The sequence below is a fragment of the Rhinolophus sinicus genome, linkage group LG05, assembly GCF_036562045.2.
Source record: "Rhinolophus sinicus isolate RSC01 linkage group LG05, ASM3656204v1, whole genome shotgun sequence".
Classification (NCBI taxonomy): Eukaryota; Metazoa; Chordata; class Mammalia; order Chiroptera; family Rhinolophidae; genus Rhinolophus; species Rhinolophus sinicus.
Genome location: NC_133755.1, coordinates 148,659,932 through 148,687,483, shown reverse-complemented (window position 1 = coordinate 148,687,483; position 27,552 = coordinate 148,659,932). Strand labels below are relative to the sequence as shown.

The window sequence follows — 27,552 nt, the reverse complement described above, 5'->3', positions numbered from 1 at the left end:
AATAAAATCCCCTTCTGTTGCAAATATTCAACAAGTTTGATTCCTTGTGCAATACAAAATACTTACCAATATGTATATAATGGGACATTTATGTGTGCATTGTGATGAATAAGTGATTTAACATATACATCATTCAGAATATATGTCATCACCAGCAATAATGAGGGTGAACATGGCTTCATTTCTGGTCTTCAAAATGAGAGATAAATATGATATAATACTAGGACCCATGAACTACGTTGCTTTCTTTCTTTTACAGTTTCATGGAACAAGTTACTCATTTAGGTACTCACTCAAAACTCTGATTTGTTGCAATAATTGTCATAAAACACTAGTGAGGTGACTCATTGTTAAATGGTAATACTTAGCACCTATCAGCAGCTCAACAGCATGACTGAATGGGCACTAATGTGGTAATTACCATGAATTGTCAATTTTCATCATAGTGTCTTCTCCCAGAACCAAGAATTGGAGATGTTTGTGAAATTGCAGAGGAAGACAGAAGACAACCAAGTGAACAAATCCGGCTGCCCACCACCTTCACCACCAGAGAATCATGGCCAAATCATCTGGAATAAAAATGATGGTGATGATAGCTAATATTTGTTGAATAATTGTTATTTGCCAGGCATTAGTCAAGTGTTTTACATATACAGTAGGTCCCCACTTAACATTGTCAGAAGGTTCCTGGAAATTGCATTTAAGCGAAAGGATGTGTAACAAAACTAAAATTCCTAGGCTAATTGATATGAACAAGAGTTAAGTTCCCAAGGCACATTTCTGGTCACAAAAACATCAAACAACTAATTCAAGATCCAGAACACTTCTAATATTAAATAGTGAAATAAATGTGAACTATACATAAGCTTAAGGAAGATGAATAAAAACGAGATAATTATTTTCCAACCCACTTATTCCAGTTCAGGGTCGCGAGTGGCCGGGCCTGACCCCAGCAGTTCAGGGCACAAGATGAGAACCCACCCTGGACAAGATGCCCTTCCATTTCAGGGTGCCCTCACACACACCCACACTCACTCAGACTGGGACAATTACATGCCAGTTCCCCTAACGTGCACATCTTTGGGATATGGGAGGAAGCCAGAGTACCTGGAGAAAACCCGGCAGACCCAGGGAGAAACATGTCAACTCCATACAGACAGTGGCCCCAGCCAGGAGTTAATTTTTTTCCCCCTCATTATAACAAAATGACATTAAACAAAACAACCTTATTGGAGGACCTGCTATCCTATCTCATTTACTACTTCCTCTAGGCCTATGAATAGTAGGTACTACTGTTAATACCATTCCAAGAGGATAAAACTGAGACTTAGAGATACAATGTAAATCGCCCACAATTACACAGCTCCGGAGTGACAGAGTTAGGATTCAAACCCCAGTCACCTGAATCCAAAACCCATGTACTTGGCAGTTTAACTCTACTCTTGGGTTTCTTAACCTTAGCACTACTGACACACATGGCTGGATAATTCTTTGCTGTGAGGGTCTACCCTGGAGGACTGCAGGGTGCTTAGCAGTTTAGCAGCACTCCCAGCCTCTGCCCACTAGATGCCAGCAGTAGTTTCTCCCCTTGGTCCCCTCCCCTACTGGTAGGAGCAAAAAATGTCTTCAGACATTGCCAAATATCCTTTAGGAGCAAAATTTCCATGTCCACCAGGTTGAAAACTACTGCTCTACTCTAACCTTTCTATATACTGATTATATAATATCATGTTATTAAATAATGCAGAAATAACATTTTAATGACTATAGCATATTTTATTGAATATTAAATTAGTGCTACACCTAAAATATTACTTTTGATTATTTCATAAAGAAAATTTTATATTTGAGAACTTAAAACAATCAGGTTCTTTGCAATCTACCCCCCCATCCCCTTTGGTGTACATTAGATATAAAGGTATATATTGCAAAGACTATTAACTTCCTTCTTTAAAACGTGTTGCCGTTTTTCACCTGGTATGCTTTAGAAGATGGAGACTTGTGTCAGTAACAGATTTAACAGTGAAAGAGTTTATTTGATTACTGTATACAGAATGGCCTCAGTTACAATCAAATCAAATAAAACTGCATGCATATATACCTAAAAATGAAAATAAATTCATTAGTAATTTTTTAAAATTCAGAATTCTATTATTTTCCGAAATACCTACTAAATCAAAATTTACTAAGGCTTTGGTTTTGTTCCTTTTAAAATATATACTTATATATTAAAAGCAAGTATTTTGCTATTCCTAACTACACATCATTCACCAAATGTTTATGTGCCTACTCTTATGTTAGATACTTTAAGAAAGGTATAAAAATCAAGGTCTGCATTCCTGAGGAACTTATTTTAGAAACAAGTCATGTATACACAAAAGCCCCAAGAATAAGAAAAAACAGTGTAAAGCAACTAGTAAGGTGTTTGCATAATTCACATTAAAGAAAAACATACCCACACACGTATAACACCAAAGTTAAGGAAGATAGTGAAATTCATTCAGTAGGCATGTTACATATAAATAATTTGCCACAGATTTTGAATTTTAAAAGTCCGCATGAAAAAGCACAGTCTGCATAGACTAGAAGCAATGTATATCGGACAAAAACATCCTAGAGATGTTTAGGTTGTCAAGCTTTTACAATTTTTTTCCAAATCTTTTTAGGGTTGGTGGAGAAACTTTTGATTTAAAACACTCTATCCATATGTCTTTGACTATTCCATTATTCCTTCTCACCAAGAAATATAATTTCCTACAAATACCATGAAGTTTTAAATTAATGGTGCTTGGTTTTTATTTACCAAGAAATGTTTTACCCATTACCATAAAAATGGAATTAAAAACACACCTGACTAAATAAATGTAAAAGAGAACAATGTATTTTGTTTGGTTTATAGACAATGATATGTATTTACGTGACCATACATTCTTAACCTTTTCCTTGGATGCAGTTTGAAAGTAATCTGCCTTTTAATAACCTACATTGGAACATCATGGTTGCAATCCAAATGAGTAGCATCACAACAAAAGTATCTAAAACACGCATGTTGCTTAGGGCTGCAATGTTACCATAGTTACTACCAGATCAAACAACTCAGGAAAGCAGAGCCACTAGGTCTTTCAACGTGCAGAAATTCAGGAATTTTCTTCGTTTGGGGGCTTTTCCAGTGGGTCTTGTGTTGTTCCTTCATCTTTCTTTTTTACATCTAAAAAAATAAACAATTTTCATTCATATATAGAATATACTAAACTATATTTTGTATTATATTGGAATAAAACAGTTGGTTTTTCCTTTATGCACCCCAGTCATTTTCTGCTTGATTAAGACATACTTTGGCATTAGTCCAGACATGGAAACTACACAAAGAAAAGGCAGACCTCAGCTTTGTGTTTTACTTAGCAACTGGAAACTGTTCATTTTTAAACCCTTAATAGTATTTGTCCTTAGCTCATGAACAAAAAGATAGGCCTTACATCTACTCATTTATAGCTTTGTTAATAAAATATTGTTTATGCCATCTAACTTTAATTAGGCCTTTTACATTAACAAGTAACTTCTCTACCTCACTAGTTGAGCATGGTCCTTCAACAGCTACATCACGTTCTGATAACCATACAGTAGCCCCTTTTATCCTTGGTTTCAATTTCTGAGGTTCTAGTTGCCCACAGTTAACCACAATCCAAAATTATTAAGTGGAAAATTCCAGATATAAACAATTCATAAGTTATAAAGTGCACGTCGTTCTGAGTAGCGTGATGAAATCTCATGCTATCCCTCTCTGTTCCACCTGGGACATACTTATCCCTTTGTCCAGCGTCTCCACACTCTACACGCTTCTGCCTGTTTGTTATGTAGTAGCCCTCTCAGTTATCAAATTGACCCTTGAGGTATCAGAGTGCTTGTGGTCAAGTAACCCTTATTTTATTTAAAATAGCCCCAAAGCCATTCACATAATTTTTATAACAGTATATTGTTGGAATTGTCCTATTTTCTTAAGTTACTGTTGTTAATATCTTACTGTGTCTAATTTATAAATTAAACTTTATCATAGGTATGTATGTATACAAGAAAACATAGTCCATATAGGATTTGGTATTACCTGCGATTTCAGGAATCCACCAGGGGTTTTTGGAACATATTCCCTGCCCATAATGGGGGGCTACTATATGACATTTTCAAACTTAAAAGGCCAAAAACATTACACATATTTTTATTTTTTTTTTGTTTCTTCCATCTTTCCTTTTAACATATAATAATCTATGTGTATATCTTTTTATTTTTACCTGTAGTGTCCAATATGAGAAATGCAATAACCTTTGGAAAAAGGTAAGGTAACCATGGGACTCCAGGATCTGACCACAGTCCCTAGCCTAACAAGGATATATGTATTTCAGAAGGATCAAACCAGGAATATTTGTAACTTTACCAGGTAACAAATAACCTCCTGAGGCAAAAAACCAAAAGCCCTCTTGTGGGGCTCACATGAGTGGGGTAAATGTGCCGAAGCTTCTAGCTTTCTCTTGCCTCATCGATACCAGGAATAAATTTCTACACATACACTGGAGTCCACTTTGACATATAAAATGGGACACAGGGTATTTTAGTAATGACTTGAAACTACAATTATCTTTGACCTCTATGAATGTTTTTAAATGAAGAGACTCTTTCAAAACTGTACTGAACTTATCATTATGTTTATTTTCAGAAGACTAAACTCTGGAAGCTATATAAACTGTATGTAAGAAATGGGGAGAAAGACCCAAGATTTTCCTTCATTGGTCTGCCAGCTTTCCTTTTTTCTTAATTCAACTTTTCTACTAGTTGAAGAACGATCACCTCTTATACAAATATTCACCTTAAAGATGTCCTCTCTAGTTGATAATAAACTTATTCTTAGAGAAATAGATAGGCTTATAGAATATAGCAGTAAAGCAGAAGCTGGAAAAGTAATTTGTCAGTGGGTGGCAGAAGGAAATTTATTTTATTTCTGAGTACTTCTAAATAAATGTTGTAAGCTCATTAAGGGAAGAAACCATATTCATTCACCTTTTACTCCCAATCACTAGCAGTGTGCATGACTATATATAGCCAATGAATAAATACATGTTTAGTTTCCATGTACACACCATGACATAAAAAGACAAAATTGTCCACTTTTGGAAAGCCTGAAAAATCTACTTAGCCTTAAATAAAAGCTGAGAGGTTTTAAGAAACAGTAAGAAAAAAGAGCACTTCTAACTAGCTAAAAGGGAGAATGTTCCACAGGAAAGGATTGATTAAATAGAAAGAAGGCTGCTGACTTTAAGAGAATGTTTCTGTTACCTTCCTTTATGGAGAGGGCCTCCAGTTTGAGAGGCAACTCTGAGGTTCCGCCCGTGACTGCTGAACTTTGGATGTCTGGAACGGCATTCCGGCGGCCTGTCCTTGCTGAAGATGCAAAATTGCTGACCACAGGCTCCACATCAGTCATTTTTGATGAATCTGTCCTCATAGCAACATCTACAAGTAGAATGTGCACATGAAGAAGAGGATAAACCTATTCTGAGGTAAATGTTCACAATGGTTGCCCAAAGGCAAGGCTTCATCAAAAACACAACAGGTTTGAGAATCTAATCATTGATCATACTCTGCATCTATGTCTACTGTTACTGTCCTGGGGCTTCCCTTTACATATTCACAACTTCGCTGAATAGAGCAGGGAGTTCTCAGTGTCAGCCAGATTGCTATAAATAACCCCTGAGCCAAAAGAGCCACTTGGATGCTTTAGGGTGCAGTAATCTCTTGCCTTTTGTTCTGCTTTTCTATGGACAACGGATCAGCTAAATGAGACCTTGGAAGGAAATGAAAACTGACTTGTTTGGCCACTTCTGTAGAGACTCTTCCTGCCAGTATTTGCCTGTGGTAGTTGTTCAGGATGAAACCAAATCACTATAATTTGTGGGGATAAAACAACACACACGCTGGTCCCACTCTTTAGAAATAAGAAATTCAACTTTATCTCAAAGGCTTTTTACCCCAGTGACGGTTGTGTTATTTCTATCTGTTCTCGTCTAGGACCTAATTTTCAATACTGCATGTTCACGCTGGGGAGAGTAGGACCTGTTTTACCTCTTCTTGCCTTCAAGTGGACATGGTAATGACTCGTGCTTTCCTAAGCATCCTTTATCTTCTTAGCAATTGTCTGTCTCTATGAAAGGATTCTCAAGAGATCATTATACAGGGAGAGAGGTAGCAGATATTGCTATTTTAAAACTAACCTTCTTTCATCTGATGTTTTCTAATGTATCTTACCTAAGAAGTCAGCATTGAATAGTATCTCAAAAGCAGCAGGAGCAAGAGCAAACTTTATTGAGAACCTTTTAAGTGTGAGGCTTTCAGCTGGGCATTGAGAGTACCAAGGCATGACATACTTTGTTTTCAGGGGACTTGTACTTTCGAAGGGGAGAAAAAAGGAATACATGAAGGAGAGATAACATCATAACACTGAATGTGCTGAGCATCAACCAAACGATGGAGAAAATCATCACTGGTGGTGCTTGAAATACTGGGGGTGCCAAAAAAATGTACACATTTTAAGAGATGTTATCTATGTATTATTTTTTGAAGTTGAATTGAATTGTGGTAGCAATGTTTAAGTATGACATTTGCTCAAAAAATGGCGTTAATCAAATGAATGCTGGTGTCATTCATTGTATTACAATTTTAATACAATTTTTTCTTTTCTTAAAATGTGCATACATTTTTTTGGCAGCCTCTGTCTGTGCATATTGGCCTACACAAAGCAAACCAAACTTTTCACTGTAGATGGAAGGGAGCCCTTTAGAATCGATTAACTTCATTTAGGAAATACTAAAAATGAAGGGAAATATGGTGCATTTGGTATTAGAAATGCAACTCTTTTTGCCCATAGCACCCAAGACCTGCAGGCTGAGCTTACTGTGGGCCTCAGGAGTCATCTAGGCTACTTCTCCAGAGATTTTCATCTTTCCAGGAATCATGGAAAAATTTGAGAACAGTGCTAGATTTTCAGACACAATTTTGGAATTAATTAGACTTCTGTGTAGTATTGGCCAACTATCCGGCACTGATAGACAGCATAGAGTAATGCAAAGAGTACTGGACTATTAGTTTTAAAAAACTCAATACACACTTGCAAGATGATATTGATCAATCCATTTCATTTCTCTGAGTCACAGTTCCTGCCTTATATATGTATAAAAAATAGTCTGACTGAGTCACAGGATTCTTGTGAAGAACTGATGACATGAAAGATATAGAAACTCTCTGCAACTATAAAATCATACGGTTGGTTATTGGCATCATTGCTCATGTCTCATTAAGTTTCATTTACTCTTCCACTCTCCTCTGTCTCCCCTTTAATCCTAACAAGAAGTATCTTCCCACTGGAAGACCTCTTGAGTTTTCTAAGAGGGAAACCAGCCTTTATTCAATACTCCATGAGCATTTTCATATCTATTATCTCATTTAAACCACCCAATAATCCTATATTGTAGTGAGGAAAAACCCTCACTCTATGGATATGGAAGCTAGGGCCATCAACATGGAAGAAGAAATCCTGGGCTCCAAGTTTATTTTAAGGTTTCTTTGCTGCTGGCTGCTATTGTGGATGCGTTTGCTTTTGCCTTTATATTACTATTTCAGGCATAGATTTTCTAAAATAGCCCTTTTCCATTGATTGGTGTTAGGAAACAAGCTCATCACAAAACTGAAAGTTTGTCAGTTATACTCATTAACTACCATTTTAAGATGAAAAACAGAACTGGATATGCGGGAGGCCAAGCAACACACTGCGTTACTCTGGAGCTTTACTTGATGATTTCCCAACTCCCACTCATCTTCCTTTCAGAGCCTGCACTGATGCTGAGTGACCAGGATGTCATGCTCCACCACAAGATGGACAATTCACCCAGCCCAGCCCCCCAGGGCTGTGGGGAGAGGAAGCTTTCTACAATGAAAAGTCATCCGATCTTCCTGACAGAATGTATCAGTGATTTTAGAGATTGCTGGCAGGAACATTTGAACCCACCGGGTGATTCTTGACCGGGCTCTTTTAATTTCCTGGCAAGAAGATTCATGTAATGTTATGAAACATTATACAGTTATTGTAAAGAATGTGCCAAATCCAGTTAGATCTACCTATGAAGATGTGTCCATGACATATTGTGAAATAAAGCAAGCTTAAAAAGTAATATTTACAGTGTTGGGGGAAAGGGGGAAAAAAGTAATGAATACAATGTGATTTCAACTTTATAAAAAGAATAAAACTCTTAGTTGGGAATGTGAAAGAACAAGGAGAATATTAACCATTTTTGGAAACTTCTTAAATATTATACTTTAACTTGTAATAACAAGCATATAGCACTCCTGTAATTTAAAAGAGTTAAAACACATTCACCCGGCAAAATTATGAATACACAGATATTCTAGCCAGAAAGGCTCTAAAAATAACATTTTGACAATTTAATCAAAAATAGAATATCTTTAAGTGAAAGCCCCTCTGTCCTCTAAATAGCCATCTGTTCTTATCCTATGCAACAATGATTGCCTACGTTTGATTTTTTAAAGGGATAATATATATGAGAATTACTCTCTTCAAATGTTTTGTGACATTTAAAAAACTATATAACCTATAGAAAATTGAGGGAACCCTGCTAAGAAAAACAAAAGAGAGATTAACTTGCAGGTTAATTTTCTGGGATTAAAAAGCTAATTTAATTATGTTTATGTTTGCTAACCAAGGCAGATGACTCACTAGCAACTCTTCCTTGTTTCTTTTACAGAATTGCAGAAAAATCCAGATGAGTTCTGCTTTGTCAACTGTGGCTGTTTACAGGAGCTGAAACCATTTGGACATTTGAAGATATCACAGAAGTCCTTGCATACCCATAGCACGGTAACGTGATTGACATTGCCTGGGACACACTTCCATCTCTGTTGAAAATACACAATTTTCAGGATGCCTTAACAAAAGACCATCACACAGTCATGTATACACACACGTCAGCATCTCTGCAGTCCCTGAAATATTGAAAACGCAACCCCAGCACCCCTGAAGAGGACAAAGATGTTCAAGCCAAATGGAGCACCGAAGGAATGTGTTAAAAACAACAACAAAAATCACTACTCAGCTTCCAGAGGGTTCAAACGAGCTTGCTAAGAAAAGAGTATGTTAGTATAAGCATACTTATACTAGACATTTTTGTAACCTCTTTCCCTCCCAACTGAGACAATCCAGTCTCTTAGCTCACACTCATTCTTTTCTGAAGCTTCCTTACTTGAAACCAAGTCTGCAAGGAGCTGGACAGCTTTTCTAATCTCTGGATCCAGATCACTCACTCCATCTCCTACAGTGAAACCACTACTTATTCTCCATATGGGACTTGAAATAAACGTCTTACTCACTAAATCAGTTCTCTGAAGGTATAGTTCTCAGACTATCTGAAAAAAAAAAAAAACACAAGAAACAACTAAAAAAGGAAGAATATGCATTTTGGAAAGTCAGTGTTTTTCCTAGCCGAAAGTCAGAGAGAAAGAGACAGAGAGACACATACCCTGGTTTCCATTGATAACCAAATGCCTCATCTGTCTCTCTCCAGCTTTCAATGTCTTAACATAAGAGCTTACGCTAGGTTTCTTCAGTTCTCTGCCTACAGATCATTATTTTGCATGATTCTCTGTCTGGAACATACAAACTTCTTTCAAACAAGGCAGAAGAACTATAACAATTGACTTTTAGTGTGGACCAACACAAACAGATAATTATTTATTTATCCAGTCAACATTTATGGAGCTCCTACTAAATTATCAAGTGTCAGGCTATGTGCTAGGCCCACAGGCTACGAAAACGAATCCACAGTCTGGTGAGATCAAACACATTCTGATATTTTAATTTACCTTTATTGAACTCAAATCCTATTCTTTGCAAATGAAGTAACAGTATCCACCCCTAAAATGCGAATCCTTTAACACATGTCCTATTCACCTTAAGCATCAAGAGCATTTTAGGCTAAACAGAGCTTTCCTGAAATATGTATATATGGATAAAAATTATTTTTTTTAAACTTAGAGACCTTCCTCTTTTTAAAAATCCCCCCACATGTGCTGTTTCTGTGCCTCAAGTATAAGCCAAAGAAAATTCTACCTTTTGTCTGTTGACACATGATTTTTTTCATGCTTAGATTCTTGCTTGATCATGATTTAAACAGACCCCTCAACATATAATTGGTAGGCATATGGAAGCTATTTTTACCACAGAAAATGTTTGACAGTTTAAAACTATAAAATTCATATGCAAAGCCAATAGATTTTCCCATAATCTTCCAGGTAAAGTAACGAGCACATCTGAATACCGCTCCAGCACAATGACGCTTGTTATACTAAGATAACAAGAACAATAATATGGACTGATGTGAGTAAAGATTAAAAAATTAACTGCATTAAACCATGTAACCCACTTGAGTGTGGGGGTCACATCTAACTGGTCATCGTACTCTCTTTAGTTTCCTGCCGGAAAAATTTAACACCCTCCATACAGGATTGTGGGAAGTTAGCTTGCCATTGGGCTTCCCCTGACCCTTTGCAGCTTCCCAAAAGAACCATTAAACTTTTGCCATTATTGCAGGATTTCCAGTTTGAAAGGACCATACGTAGTCCAACCTTCCAGACCCACATAGCACATCCAGTTTGTGTCAAAATTGTTCCTAAGTTCAGAAAGTACTTTCTGTCATTACTGTGACTTTCCGTGCTCCTCTCCAAAACACCTTTCTCTATTTATTAGTACATTATCTTGGGTGTATGTGTGATGTAAACTGAGTAGTATCCATGACACAGTGATATTTTCAGTTCTCCTTTAAGTAAGAATAATTCTAAATAGTTTATAACCCACATCAGAGAGCATCCCTCCGACCTTACATCTTACATAGTTTTGTCTTTTCACCTCCCACCTACCTTTTTAGTTCTATCTTTCTGAGTGATCAGAATTGAGAGGATTTAGCATGAATTGGAAGGAAACATTCTTATTCTTTTTTCCCCCATTTACCTTAAATCCTGCCTGTACTCTTTCATTCTCATTTATTTCTCACATTAGCCTTTCTAATCAGTGACTCAAATATCATTGTGTTCTTATTTTATTAAGCTTCAGGAGCTTAATTAAGGAAGTATTTGGATTCAGATGAAAAACTATCTAACACCAAATCTGTGCAAAATACCGTGCTGGTTACTATGGGATTTGCCACAAAAGCAAGCAGTTCCCCCGCCTCAACCAGAGAGAGCTGGGAAGGCTGATGGCCAGGCAGCTCCCACCCTGCACAGAGGAGGGAGTGCTGAATTCCAAAAGAGAAAATGGGGCAGGGCTGCCTAGGGAACATAGCATTTGAGTGGGGTCCCAGGGCACGAGTAAGCACATTCCAGTGAAAGACTGCTCTCAGACCATCCACTTCTCATCTTTGCCATTTTCCACTGTTTTGGACACAAAGTGGTCCTGTTTTTCAAAAGGCGCACAGAGACTCTCCTCAAGTTCACAAAAGCCCAACAACTGAATTTGTGCTAGTGAGAAAATGATACAATTTTGAGGTTCATATGGTCTGCTTGGACGCTTTCCGTCTCAGAACGAACACCGCCTGTCTGTGCAGGGAAGTTTAAAGGCAAGGCCTGAAAAGTCAGTTCCTTTTATTCATCAGACCATGGTTTTAAAATGTCAAGTGACTCTTGATGACATCAGTAGGAAGGAGATAAGAGGAAGTTAACTCTGACCAACGTGGTCACAGTAGAAATAACTTTGTATTCCTCTGCCTGGCACATGGACTGGAACATAGTTGTCTAATAAATTTAATAAATGTTTAACCTGAGGAAAGAGTGAAAATAGGGAATATACAAAAGGGAGTCATTTTAACCAAGCTGCTAAAATTAACATTATCAAGGTTGAGGTATAAGGAAAGACTCCATTCTTGTTCTAATTCACCTGGGAACTTAAACTTTTTTGAACTTTCCAGTCCTGCATCAATGCCTGGACGTACTCCTGGACCTCCATGTATCCCTCTAGTTACTTCCTGAAGGACTCACACACATATCCACCTGACATACATTATCCAGACCACCGAGACGTAACCAGACCTCCACTCACCCATCTTCCGCATAACTTGGCCTCCATCATCCTGCCTGCCTGCCTGCCTGACATCTGACTGAAAACCATACTGGACCAACACTAGGGGGAAGAATGCAGGACTGATGATTCTCAAGAATGTACTTTTTACTCTAAGAATTTTTAACTTTTTTTTTCTTCTTTGGAACACGTCTGGGTTTTTGCAGAGCTATGTTTCCAGTTTGAAAATTCCAAGACCCTGGAATAGATCTTTACGTATCATTTATTCCTAGCAAAGCCTCCTGACTTTTTTTGTTTGTTCGACAAATCAATACCTGATACCTACGAATTCTGAGCAGGCAAACATCGTCGGTGAAAGCGCTTTTAACTATTAATACCTTTAATAAAAACGGAAAGCTTAATTCTTAAATATTAAAATGAATCTTATGTTAACATTAAAATAGTTCTGGAGGCAGAGCAGTAGTTAATGCAAAACCTCTTACAGATCCACCCTCACTGGGGCATCTGGATAGTTATACTCTTCAGACACCAGCCCTCTCTGGATCCATAAACATTAAAGTGTGAAGAGACTTGGCAACCTGGTCAGTTACATACATTCATCAGCTTTCCCTTGTACAATATACAATCCTTTAATACTTTAAATAAACTAGATCCTATAGTTTTAAACTTATTCAACTAATTTTCCTTTACCATTTTCATTCTCAACAAGGGGAAAAATAAAGCTGTTTATCCTCTGAGCTTATTTTCTTTGCCTACGATTATTATTGAGAGTGATACACCTAGGACAAAAAAAGAGTCCTGTAATTACTGTTCCAGTGTAAAGGCAATTCACAGCAATAGCTTATTTATTTATTTATTTATTTATTTATTTATTTATTTATTTATTTTTAAGGAAGGCACAGTTCACAGTGGCCCACGTGGGACTCAAATCGGCAGCCTTGGTATTACCATCACTACGCTCTAACCAACTGAGCTAATCGGCCAACTCCTTAATTACAGCCACTTTAAAAATTGCATACTTTTATTTTTAAAACACTTTTATAATTTATATATGCTTTTCTGTCTTCTAAAGGAAAATGCAGAGTGATGTAAAACAATAAAACTATTTTTACTGACAAAAATTTAAACATGTAAATGTTTTCCCTATCATCAAAGCAATTACTTTAGGAACTTACATATTTATTCCACTTCTCAAAATATTTTTGTGACTCCATCTGTGCAACTAAATTTATATTTAAATATAATATAAAGGTAGAATAATACTGTATTTAAAATATAACATTATATTTTGCAATAAACTGTTTGTAATTAAAAATTGCAATATCCCAACACCGTACACAGTTATTACAGCATATAGTGTCAGGCGTGGTATTAGCTGGGTACTAGAATTATCAGTGTGATCACTCCATTGTACACCTGAAACTAATATAATATTCTTTATCAACTCTAATTAAAAAATAAAAATAATAATTTTTAAAAAACGGTCCCATTTGATTACCCATCTCTTTGTACTAGGAATGCCTTCAGTGTCTTTTGAAAGCCTCCTTAAGTAATTTAAATTTGCATATTTTCAGAAGAAAAGTATTTTAAGTGAAGAGTTCAAAGCAGAGCTTTAAGCAATGGCAATACTGAATGGCGTACATTAACACACCCTTGGGATGACAGACCTTAAATTAATTCTCATGTCTGTAAAGCAGTCCATATGGAGCAACAGAAAGTTTGGTCGACTAAAAGTGAGCATTCCTGAAGTGGAAATCTTCATTGCTTTCTAATACACTTCTGACTTCCTACAAGACTTCTTTGTTAATTAAGTTTCCACATTTATCAAAAGTAGGATTAATATACCTGGTTTATTATCTTACAACCAACCAAACTAATGGATATAAATGTGGTCGGTTAACCACCATACAAATGAAGTTTGTTCAGAAATTAGTCATATTAATTTATAGGCACTATACTAGATTATCATTATAAAAATCAGTTTTCCTATTAAACTCTGGTATTGTGGCTCTAGAGACTGCCTCTGATGCTGTGAGTTATAAAGACAAAAATAGATTAACATAGAGATACTGCTAGAAACTTGGTGTTCAGGAAAAAAAGGAGCATTAAGAAAAAAATCATTTACAATCCCTCCCGCCACGCCCCCCCAAGCCCTCCCCAACACACACACACTGCAAACTCGGTTACCTTTCTGCAACATTGTTCCAGATAAGACACCTGTCACAGAGGACCACATATCCCTTACACTGTTCATCAAAGTTTCTCCCTAAAGGTGAACTTTCATATACTTTCAACAATAAATCATGTTTAAGTGTTCTTTAATAGTTAAAAATGGGATTGACATTCTCAGTTTCTTCATGATGCATGAAAAACAATTATTATTATTATTAGTAGTAGTAGTAGTAGTAGTATTGGGGAATATTGTGGAACAGTGTGTTTTTCCAGGACCCATCAGCTCCAAGTCAAACTGTTGTTTTCAATCTAGTTGTGGAAGGCGCAGCTCACTGGCCCATGTGGGAATCAAACCAACGACCTTGGTGTTATGAGCACTGCGCTCTAACCAACTGAGACAACCGGACGCCCAAAAAACAATTCTTAATCTGAGTAATAACACAATGACATAATATAGAGAGGAAAGAAGGATCACAAAATATGGAGAGAACTCTGTTTTCTCAGTCAGGCTTGCCCTGACCACACCATTTAAAATAGCATCTCCTCCCTGTAGCTCCTGATCCCACTTACTTTGTTTCACTTTCCCCAAGGATTTTAGTAGCTTTAACACATATTACAACTTATCATGATTACACTTTTTTAAATGTCTGTTTCCCTCCGCTAGAATGTAAGCTCAACAGAGGCAGAGGTTTCTATAGGCTGTTTCACTGACGTATTCATAACACTTAGTAGGTACTCTATAAATTTGTTTACTGAATGCAACAATTATTATTCCATTTTTCTTTTTCAAAATGAATTCCTTTCTGCTTGCATGTGGAAATAACATACGCTCATTGTTGGAAAAAATGACAACCCTGAAAAGCATAAAGAAGAAAAAAACAATAGCCTTATATCTCATTATCTAGTGATAGTACTATTATATTCTGGTTCATATCCTTCCAGAATTTTTTTCAGTGCTCACATGCACAAGTGTATCACATATATATCTTACATGTATATATTTGAAAGCTAGATTATTTGATGTCAATTTATTATATCTTAAAAATAAAATCTTTTTTTAGGCCAAGATAATTCTAAATACTTAATGAAAGTTTTGAAAAAAGAAAATTTTCTAGCAAGTTAACATTTCAAGGTGTATAACTACTACATAAAAAATACATACCCAAAGGCCAAAAACAATGGCAAAAGTAAGGGACATGGCTAAGAACTGAAGTCATTCACAAACTTTTTCTTAATTGGATAAATAAAGTTGATATATAGGTAGGATGCTTTTTTAGATGTGTACAACTTTAAAAGTTCCAGTAATGTTTTTTTTTCTTCTTCTATTTTATTAATTTAAACAAAAATTCTTTAGGATGTCTCTGAGTCCCTTTTTTTTTTTTTTTTAAAGAGGGCACAGCTCAAAGTGGCCCATGTGGGGATCAAACTGGCAACCTTGGTGTTAGTAGCAATGCACTCTAACCAACTGAGCTAACTGGCTACCCTCTTAGTCCCTTTTTGAATGGACTTAATTTTGTCTTTTTTTCTTCCAACTTTTACTCTAAGATAAAGGGGGCAATGATTGAGCCTTTTCAAACTCCGATTTGTTTTCTACGTTCTCTTCAGCACTTTATTTTTCTTCACAGGAGAAGAAATCATCTTAATGTTTCATTAAGCACAAAATTCAATAAAAATCACAGCAGCAAAAATTTTAAAGTTGTTTTGCAGATTTTTTGGGTCATACAGGAAGAAATCTTCCAACCAAATAAAAAATAACTTCAGAGACAAAATTCATACTACTGAAATATTTTTTTTCATCAAATTATGTATATTGGTATTAACCTACAATTAAGTTAATTGAAGTTACATTTATACGGATGCATTTAACTTTTACAAATTCCTTTTGTAAACATAAGAAATTATGTTACTATAGTTATTTAGTATTATATAAGCTGAATAGAAAAAAGACTTAATTAAAAATGATACCTAAAATATATTCAATAGACATAACAAATGAAAGTTCAAAAACAGAGTATACATATAATTTAAAAAATATATGCACAGAAAAACACGGTAAAAAAAAAATACCAAAATTTTAACTGTAGTTCTGTCTCAGTAGTATTACAAATTATTTTTATTTTCTTCTCTGACCTTTACATTTATTGTTTTCCAAATTTTCTATAATAAAATTTTTATCTGAAAAACTGCATAAACATGAGTTGAGTACATACTGTTTTAAAACACTTTAATAAGAATTAGCTCATATGATTCTGCACCGTGGGGAAGTCATTACTATATTATTTTAAAGGTGAGGACACTGAAGGTCATAAAAATGAAATGGTTTGGCTAAAGCAACCCAGTTAGCAAGCGAGAGAGACGTGACCGGAACCCATTTCATCTGACACCTCATTCATTGCTCTTTCTATCACACCTGACCAAATATCTGTTGAAAAAAAAAGGCTCAATCTTCACTCAACTGATTGTTTTCAGCATCTACTATATCCTTAACTCAGTGCCAGATTGTAAAGAAATAGTGCCAAAGAAGACTAAATGCTGTAATGAACACAGTGGAGGCACACAAGAAAACAGAATGCCTGGCCTTTACTCTGAAAGAATGTGCAATCTAAGTGTACAGTGAAATACAAGCATATTAAAGGAAATGTAAAACTAGAAGTCAACACGATATATTCAAATAAATAATATAAATGAAAAATGCCATAAAATGTAGAAGGAAAACGGTTATTGAGTTTGGGGGCGATTCAAAGAGACTCACAGAAGCTGCAGAACACGTACTGAGCCTTAATATTTGGAAGAGATTTATACAGGTAGAAAGAAAACAAAAGGCTTAACAAGCCAGAAAAACATCTTGAGCTAAATAATCAAAATAGGAATGTAAAAGGCAAGTTCCTAATAAAGGAAAAGGAAATATCTGGATACAATAGAGTGTTATACCATGTGAAGTTGGAAAAATAAATTGGATTATAGTCATAATTAGAACCCAAATCGCAAAGAAAATAAATGCTATTAAAAAGGAGATTGTATTTCTTACAGTGAGCACTGGGGAACCATGAAAATTTCTATATCACCTTATAAAAGTGTGTATGAGATCCATTGTCTGAAAATGGAGACTGATATGAAGGAGCATCATTAGAAGGCTATTAAAAAGGGAAAATTTGTAAGTTTGAGTATTTGTGTCTTTGATGCTCTGAAATGTCACTTATCTCTTTGGTGCTTTTTGCTTTTTGTTTAACTCCTTCTGATAATTTGTTAGGATTCCTGTATTTGAGACTTTCATCGATTCTAGACAATTTTTAGGTATTACTTCTTTAAATATTACTTTTACTCTTTTTTCTATTATTTCCAGGAGAATTCCAATTAGATATATGAGATAGATACTCTCATTCTGTTGACCATATATCTTAATCTTTCTTTCACATTTTCCCTCTTTTTTGTTTCTCCGTGCTACATTTTCCATAATGTCCTTAGATCCATCTTCCTATTCCAAGTTCTTTCTATCTCCATCTGTGTCTAATCTACCACATACGCTATACACTAAATTTTAATTTCTAATTATTATATTTTTCGTTTCTAGACAATTTTATTCCTTTTCAAGTCTGCTTCATTGTATTATAGTATCTTATCCCTTAGTCATACATAATTAAATGCCCCCATTTATTCTTTTCAAATACATTAAGACTATGTTTTAAAATTCTTTATAAATAATTCCAACATATGAATTCTTTATAGTCTGATTTTGTTGTTTCTTGTTTCTGTAGAATCTTTCTCATGGTATCTTATTTCCTTGCATGGTTTGTGATGCTTTGGTTGTGAGTTTATATTTTGTAAACGTCTTCCTTGAAATTACCTGAGATCTGAGTTAAAGTGTTTTCCTCTACATAAGCTCTGAATTTGCCTATCCTGGGTATCTGGGGGAACTGCCAAACTGGTGAGTTTTAAATTCTCAGCATGGAATTTATAAAACTACACAGTTTCAAACGTGTGAGGTTCTACTTTTGGTAATAAATAATCCGCAGAGAACTTTTCCCTCTTTTCCACCCTGCACAAGGTCAAGGCTGACAAGTATCCTTACTGTCTTCCGTTGAAGGTTAGGGTTTTGCCGTATTACCCTTTGGCTGAACATATCACTCTTCAGCAGCAGTCTAAGCCTTCTGCTGGGGACCCAATCTGATTTTCACACCTTGAGAGGGTCTTAAATTTCTTCCCTGTCCCAAGAAAATGTCTCTTTAAAACAGAAGTTGTGAGTTACTAGGGAACCCAGGGAAGCTTCTCAATTTGTGATTTCTCATTGAGCTTATGAGTATTCTCTTACTTATAGGCCAATATGAACATACATTTAAAAGGAGTTTTGAAAATATTTTAGCTTGTATTTTAGAGTGTTATGTACTAGGGATGTTTCAAGGACATTTATTTAGTCTTCCATAGTGCCAGAAAAGGAAGTTCTGGCTAGGGATCAATAACTTTGTATTCAAGTAATAGTGAGACATCATTTCACTTAGCCACAAAAAAAGACCAAAAAAAAAACCAAAAAAAACCCCAAACAAACAAAAAACAGATGTGCAATAATGTAACTGCATTATGCTTTAATAGAACTCATTTTAACTCACAGATCCCCATTTTTCCTTCATAACACAAAGCAGTCTTGCGATTCAAAGTAAAATCATTCACTTTCACATTAAAATGTATTCTCTCTGCGGTAAAGTTCCAACTAATTTACAATCATTCACAGGATTCCTTCCTCTCTGTGGTGTAAGGTCTAAAATTAACACTCACTATCACATGCTGCCCTGTCATCTAGTAAGACTGGGAGGGCATCAAAGGGCCTAATCATAACTTTCCCTCCCCACTCTGCTCCCATGGATAGATAAGGCGCCCTAGGCAAACAACTCTTCTTATCAATGGGTCAGGCATGGTTCCTGCTTATTCCCGAGTAATGGATTTTGGTTTCAGGCCAGCCTGTGGAATTATTCAAATAAGCCAATCAGATCCTCCTGTGGGATCCAGGAGGTACCACCCCTTCTTGTTGCTACAAAGTTTGCCTTCCATATCCCTTGATTATTTACTCTGTCCCTGAGTATAATCCCCATGTGGCCCTGCATGACCTACAGTCTCCTCCCTGGGCAGTGAATATATGTGCCTGATAAACAGCTGTGGATCTCATCTGTCCAGTGTCAAGTGTGGTGTGTTCAGCCAGCTCCATATTCCCAGGGCAGGAATCTCTCCCTCATCAACAGGGTGAATAGGAGGCGATACAAACTATTGACGTCACAAACCACATGACATGTCCAACCATGAATGAGGATATCTGGTCAGCTTTAATTAACTGCTCTTCGCTAACTTAACTGGTTCTGTGATATGGCTAAGGCTACCTAATTGCTGACAGGCTTAAGTTACGTCCTGTGTGGTAGTCTGTGGTCTTTTTTGCTCACTGCCATCTCTTTCCATCCTAAAACCCTCTTGTCTCCAAGACAAGAATTTTATTGTTATTTGATATTCCCTGGATTAACCAGGTGTTGTCAGGTTTATTCTGTGCTTGGCAGGTGGTCTCTGAGGCTCCCATCTGTAAAGGCAATGAAAACACAGTGCCTTAACCAGTTAGAACTTCAGTTCTGCTTACCAAGGGTCAGGCCAGGTCACTGCACCTAGCCTGGTGACCATCACTGACTGCTTGGGGAAGCTATACAGACATTGCGTGTACTTGTGCACCTCTGGAACAGCCCCAGAGATAGTCAGTCCTCTGTGAGGCTAATGGCAAGGAAAGAGACCACTAACCCACAGAGAATTAAGGTTGTCATCTAGGTTGTTGTTTTTCATGTGAAGGTAATAACCTTGCTTGTCTCCTGTTTGGCTGCATCCCTTGCTGCTGTTGCTTGCGCTCTCCTGACCCCCAAGGGTATTGGGGTCCACATCCATGGTGGCCTGTGGTCCAGGGGCTGATGAAAACAAGAAGGGTTGGGGAAGGAAGGAGCATTTGGTGCTCAACTGCTCTCCTTATGCAAAATCCATAGTCAATGCACTTAGGCTTGCTCAGTGCTGCTGCTTACTAGCAAGCCAAACACATGATCTTGCAATCATGGGCCTTATGGCCTCCATCCAAACCACAGACAAAATAACTTTACTGGATATGGACCCTGATCCCAGAAAGACTAGCATCCCCTAGAGAAAGAGGGGGCCACTTACAAGGAAGGCTACAAAGATCCCAAACCTTCCCTTATAAGCACCCAGAAGGTCTGCACCACAAGCGATTTTGCAGACAGAAATTGAAAGTTACAACTTTACATGGCTAGAAACCCAAAATATTCTCAGGGAATTTGTATAGAGTGAGAGAGAGAAAGAAAAAAGGAAGCACACATGACAGAAATGATGAGGCCATAGCAGAGTATGGTTTTGATCCATTAAATCGGAGTGGTAGGCCCAGCACTCTTCCCCTGCATCACTCTGCTATCTACTGTATTTTGCCGTGTACAATGTGCACCTTTTTGCCCAAATTTGTGAAAGAATAATAAGGATGCACATTATTCATGGGTAGTACTAATTCCATATCTCTATAATGTTTTTAATTCTTTTATTTAGGCTGAGGAGTTAAAAGCATAATTCTAGAAATCAATAATGATATCCATATGCAAAATAATACCCTGGAATAAAATAATCTGTTTTGTTGAACTTATGATGAACTTGGAACGAAGAAGAGTTCTTGGTGTTCTGTGATGCATAAATATCATAAATTTGTTACCGGTACCTAAAATTTCTTGTACCTTCTATCTGTCCTTGTGTTTTGTAATTATTTGTTACATAAAATTTCTTGCTCCACAATATGTTAAAAAATAAATGCTAAAATTCCTATATAATACAAAAAACAAGTACCTAAATGTAAACAAATAAAAATTTGAATTAAAAAAATTAAAACGAAAAAAAATTTTTCCCTGAAAGTTTGGGCCAAAAAATGTGAGTGTGAATTATGCATGGCAAAATGCACCATATGTCTCCATCGCAACAAAGATCCTAATCTTCAGAATTGTAGGGAAATACCCATGACACCCTTGAATTTCTCATTAAGAGGTAAATTCAAACCCGACGTACGCCCACGGTCTTTGAACCATATAAATCAATCACTGCTATGAGAGAGACCCCTAACTCTGATAGTACTTATTTAAGATTCTCTGGAGGAAGAAACTTACAAATATGATAGGGATAGAGAGGATCACCTCCCCCTTCCTCCTACCACCTACTCCAAGTATATCCAGTGACAAGAACAACAGCAAGATAAACAAACAAACAAGAATGAAAAGAAAAGAAAAAAAGAAACCCTCTATCCAGGGAGAGAAAGCCAACAAAATACAACTTAAACCAATGCCTATTACATGGCCCATTGGAAATCCGAAATTTACTAAAAGAATTTATACAGCAAACAATGTCTCTACAATATAGGTACTGAATTAACTTTAATATCTGCTGAAATTCACCAACTGGTAAAACATCATGGCCTTAACCAATACTAAGGCTAAAATTACAGTTTTACCTGGGTATCCCATTATATTTAAACATGGCATACCCCATAATGGGGGGATTTACTTGCAGTAATTACTGAATAGAGGACAAATAGGTATGCCTCGCTTTAACTATCAGAACATTTGTCTTGCTTAAATTACCCATGGTTATAGCACTCATTACCCTAAAATATCCCATAACACGCATGGATGCTCTGACCCAATGAAAAATAAAAATTAAGTTTTTGACATTTACAGATAAGCTTGACAAAATAAGAACCTAAGAACTCCCTCCTTGTCCTGTTAAAATAGTTAACATGACTATATGTAATTTAAAACAGGGTCTTCAAGAATTAACACTTGTTACATAACAGGTAATGAGTGAAGGGTGATTAACCCTATTCTTTCTCCATTTAGCAGCCCCATCTGGCCTGTTCTTAAACCTGGAACAAATCAATGGTGCCCCACAGTGGACTGCTGCAACTGTAACGCCATGGTCCCATCCCGTTAAGGCCTTACTCCCAACAATTTAATTACTGAAATTGTTGACTCCATTCAATCAGCAACTGGTGAATATTTTGCTACTATAAATCTGACTAATATGTTCTGTGCAATGCCTATTTTCAACAGCCTCTTAGCCACAGTTTGCCTTTATCACTGAAGGGACAGAATACACCTTTACAACAAGGCTACCCATAGATGCCTCGCTTTTGTATATACCATCTTCCCCTGAAAATAAGACTGGGTCTTATATTAATTTTTGCTCCAAGAGACACATTAGGGTTTATGTTCAGGGGATGTCATCCTGCAAAATCATGCTAGGGCTTATTTTCCGGTTAGGTCTTATTTTCGGGGAAACACGGTAATCTTTACAGGCAAGATCTTAACTATATGAACTTTCTTCAGGAGCACAGGTATGACATTATACTGATGACATCCTTCACTGAAGAGATTTGTCTGACATACTCATTAAGGTCATACAAGTACTCAAAAAGGAGCTCACAAAAAGGGGACTGACCATTGTCCCACACAGTGCAAGGCCTTCCCACCTCCATTGAATTCCTGAAAGGTACTTGGTAAACTAAGGGTCGCTCCATCCCTTACACTGCCAAAACTCAGACACTGACTCACAAGGTCTGATACAAGTCCAACATCTTTCAGTCCCTTATGAATTCTGGAGGCAACATACTCCTCATTTACCAATTTTACTTAATGTCATGGATGCTGATACTTAAAAATTAGCCCAACAAAAAAGGCTCTGGAAATCTGTCCAAGTTTAAATCAACAAGCACTCTAGTTTGTGCCCTCAGAAACCTCTTTACTGTAGAGGCTTCAGTAACCTCGTCTCACATTTCCTGGCGTCTCTGGACCGCCTGTCATGGCCATGAGTTCCCCAAAGGCTTCTAATGCAAGAAGCTGCCTTCCTTGGCCTTGCACTATACATCTGATTTCTGGCCACATACTAGCCTCTTCTGGAAAGACAGGCTCTCACAAACCTTGAGCCTCAGATCCTCTGTACCCAGCTCCCCATTATGCCTTGAGTTACTGAAGCAGCATCTTAATAGCTCGGCAGGGTTCCTGAGTCCTCCTTTCTGCAGAATGGAGTCAGATTTGGGCCCTCTGGCATATTCCACCTGCAGGAGGATGTGGCCTCCCCTTCCTCAGTCCCCTGACACTCACCCCTCTCCTAGAGTCCAAGGCTACCTGGGGAGCCCCTATGTCAAATGAGCGAGCAGCAATGGGAGTTTACACATATTACCGATGCTATCATCATAATCATACATGATGGAACTCAGTGGAGAGCTGCTGCTTTTCATCCCTCAAGCAGAACGCCCCTGACAAAGGAGAAAACCCAGGGGTCAGCACAATTGGCACACCTCAGGCAATCAACAATTGGCCCCATCTGTACATTTTTTCAAATTCTTAGGCCATTACCTAAGAGTTCCCCTCTTTAGGGTAAAGAACTCTGAGAATCTCCTCCTTCACAGATACCCAAAATATAAATCAGGGTAACAGATTTCTCTATATAGACTAAGGCCCCTCCAGGATATTCTGTATCTAGACACTACTGATAGTGACCAAGTCACCCCTCTTACTTCTCAGTATACACAGCGCTGGGCTTTTGAAGAAGGCATTCAATCAGACTTCCACCTCCCATGGGGGCCCCAGACAGTCAACTCCAGGCAGCTAGTTTAATTGAGAGGCTTAATAGATTCCTCAAATAATTCCTATTTAAGTCACAAAGTGGAACACTCACACCCACCCCCTGGGGATACCCACTCTCTACACCAATGCCACACACATCTCTCAATTGCCTTGACTGGCTTTAAATAGGGACACCTCTAAAGTTCGTGTTTTTGACAACCACCTCACTGTGTAGCCCTCTCCCTCTAGGTCAGATGCTGATTTTGTTCCTTAAAAGTCTCAGTCATCTCAGTTTAAATTGATGTCAACATTTCAAGGGGTCAATTGTGTCATAAGGCCAAACATTAAAGATTGGTATTACATGGTACCTTGGCATTTGATAAAATATGCCTCGAATAGCATAACCCAAGTTCCCCTCCCCACTCTGTTCCCATGGATAAGGTCTTTTAGCCAAACAACCCTCCTTATCAAAGGCACCCAGTACAATTCACACTCATCTCTGAGCAGCAGGTTTCAGTTCCCTGCCTGCCTACAGAATTACTCAAACAAGCCAATCATATTCTCCCACAGGAACCAAGAGGCACCCCACCCTCTTAGTTCTAAAGCCTGTCTCCCACAGCCCTGGCTGTCACTCTGTTCCCAAGTACAGCCCAGCATGGCTCTGCATGGGGTCCACCTCCCCAAGGCTGTAAATATGCATGGCTAATAAATTGCTGTCAATCTAATCGGATTGCACCTATCCAGTGTCAGGTGTTGTGTTTTCAGCCACGCCCATGGACTATTTAAACCACTCTTTGCCCTTCTTGATGTCATTTCAGTCACTTTCCTGTACTCCTGGGAAGTCCTGAGGTGTCACTCAGGTCCATCTGCTGAGGCACTTCTCTTAACCACTGCTTCTTGCTCTTTCTAGGGATAACCCTAGATCCTAGACATGGATCTTCTTTAAGATGCTCAGTTTTCCTGGAAATGAAGGAAAGTCCTCTCTACACTTGGATTTCCTAATCCCATTTCAATTTCTATTATTTAATCCCCTTCTGGCTCAGCCCAGTGAGGTGGTGTCCTAGGCACCTTCCAGGAAACTCAGACAATGCCCAGGGCCTTATCACATCTTGAAGTCTTCTCCCAATAGCTAGTCAATGATTCAATGCCCTTCAAGAAACATAAAACTCCTACTGTCATCACATACTTTTTTCCCACTCTAAGATTTGTTCTCAGTTCTCCAGTCTGAGGTAGTTCAAAAAATATTTTCTCTCAAAAAGTCAGCATATTTTCAGAGACAACTTTGACTTTCAAGACTATAGCTCTTTGTTTGCATTTGAAAAACCGATCAGAAAGTTAACTAACTTTAGTTGTAGATTATGGGCTCCATTCCTCAGTGAAGAGTGTCTAGAGAAAGCATTAAAGGAAGTATAAAGGAGTAAAGAGAATCTTAGCTGATACTTAAAATAATTATCAGCTACACACATTTAAGACAACTACTCTTAAGTGAGCCATTATTTAGCTAGGTAGTACATTGCCTGATATACATTATTTTATTTAATCCTTACCACAAATGTCTGAGCTATGAAGTTGGGGGGATTATCATCTGCATAATTCAAATGAGATGACTAAAATTAAGTCTTCCTGGTATTAGGAACTTGCACTAAATTAGGATGTAAGCCCTGTTTTGTGTGATTCCAAAATGTGTGATTTTAATCATTTTATTACATTTCCTCCATTCTAGAGTCATTGGCCCTTATAAATTTGGAAGAGACTAAAATAGTATAGTAATACATAGGAATAAAGTTAGGGACCCAGATGCCACCTAAAATTCACCTGCTCTGCTATCTACCATATGCATAAATCACTTCAGCAAGAATATTTTCTTTCTTTGAACCATATACTCTTCACAATGTTGAGCCAAACTCAAACATTGCTCAAATATGTATCTGATATGAAAACTTTAATTCAATTTTGAATCTTAAAAAGGAAGATCATATGATTGAAATAATATGCACAACTTTGATTAAAAATTGCTTTTGCTCTTTATAATTCTCATTAACTATTATATAATATACATAGACAGTATAATTACATAATATGTGACCATACATATTCAGAAGCCTTAAAATTCTTTCACAGAATAAAATGGAAGCAAAATCCTATTACTGGTGGTATAATCTTATCTATAATTTAATTATGGTTATCTTCTGGTATGTTAGTTTTACCTTCTAACTTATCTTCTATGTCACAATTAGCAGAATTTATTGAAAATAGTGAAGTATTAATATAAACTTTTGTTTCAAGATTTTTTTGGTTTAATGTTAGACTTTATTAATTGACTGATTGTTGCACTTTATCTTTGAAGTTTTTGTTAAAATATGAAAATAAGTTTGTGTTTAATGAAAAGGCATTTTCTGATAATAAAGGAAAGAGGTCCCAAAGAATGCAGCAAAAGAAGTCCACTATTAGATTCCCTGGGGATAACTGACAGTTGACTGTATTTACCAAATTTGTTAGTCATTTTTATACAGTCAGACACATAAATATGAATTTTACTGTAATATTCTGAACTTTCCTCTTGAAAACCACGATTACAATTTGGTGACCTTCTCCAAGCGGCCCTACCTATGAACTCCTTGGCCCAACTGTCCTTTTAGCTCAGTAGCTGCTAAATGATCAGGCACACTGCTTCATCCATCTGCTCTACCAGTGACCTCTTTCAATTTTTTTTTTTTTATATAAGGTTTGGATATTTCCTTTTCATAGCTTTGCGAACATATTACATCCTGACACAAGGCAGTGTAAATTAATTCCTCTTCTGTCTTATGAGCCACTCTACAGAGAAGAACCAGATTTTTCACCCTAACACTTGATTAAATGTGGAAAGGAGAAGACAAAAAAATGAGGTCTCTGAGAAAATTATATCTCACCTATGCCTGCCTGGAGACGAACAGGGTGATTTTAAGCAAATTACTTCTTCCTATGATTTTTAAAAAATTTAATGGTGGAGGAGAGAAATAGATAAAGGAAGAGAGAGAGGAAGAGTGGGTAAAAAGCCTATTTACTGAAATTAATTTTATTCCAAATGAACCAGAGCAGTGTTTCCCAAACTTGCTTGATCACAAGGCTCATCTGGGCAGTCTGTAAACAATACAGACCCCTGCTGCCTTCCCTAGAGCCTCCAATTCAGGGGGTTTGACACCATATATATTGCAAACACCCTAGGAGATTGTTGTTATGCAAGTTTGAAAATAGATGAATTGGAGTTAAAGTTAGGTCAGATTCGCCTCCATTTTTCTCTAATTGTATGCTGAGAAAAACATAAAGTCATAAATTATGTTGCTTTAGGGTCTAAGAGCATATCATCCCCCCAAAATGGACTATTTATTGGTCGTTTTAGCAAAATATACCAAATGCATGCACACAGCCTTGGAGAGCTACTCATCCAATTTCAGACCTTATTAAAAACTTTCTTGTAGTAAATTAAAAATTAAATAAATCACAAAATTAACTTTGTCCAGACCCGCTCTATCAGGACATATACTGCGGACTTGGCTACATCAGTCATCCCCTGGGCTTTTTCACCTTTCACTCTGTTAACACACCATGAAATTCACCACTAAATCAGTTTAATATGTTGTTCAC

General features: G+C 37.0%; 1 protein-coding gene and 1 long non-coding RNA gene across 8 annotated transcripts in view; one reads left to right on the top strand and one right to left on the bottom strand.

Moving 5' to 3' along the window:
* LOC109452190 (uncharacterized) overlaps window positions 1-649 on the top strand; it is a 39,957-nt gene extending 39,308 nt beyond the window's left edge. The window contains exon 4 of the long non-coding RNA XR_002138107.2: window positions 447-649. This is a non-coding gene — a long non-coding RNA (uncharacterized LOC109452190). The remainder of the gene's footprint in view (window positions 1-446) is intronic.
* A 1,366-nt stretch (window positions 650-2,015) lies between these two features.
* PKIB (cAMP-dependent protein kinase inhibitor beta) overlaps window positions 2,016-27,552 on the bottom strand; it is a 98,181-nt gene continuing 72,644 nt past the window's right edge. For all 7 annotated transcript variants that reach the window (XM_074333507.1, XM_019740967.2, XM_019740966.2 and 4 more), the window contains 2 exons: window positions 5,326-5,502; window positions 2,016-3,208 (listed from right to left, as the gene is read on the bottom strand). In XM_074333507.1, the coding sequence (XP_074189608.1) occupies window positions 3,138-3,208; window positions 5,326-5,494 (240 nt within the window). In that variant the 5' untranslated portion in view covers window positions 5,495-5,502 and the 3' untranslated portion in view covers window positions 2,016-3,137. The remainder of the gene's footprint in view (window positions 3,209-5,325; window positions 5,503-27,552) is intronic.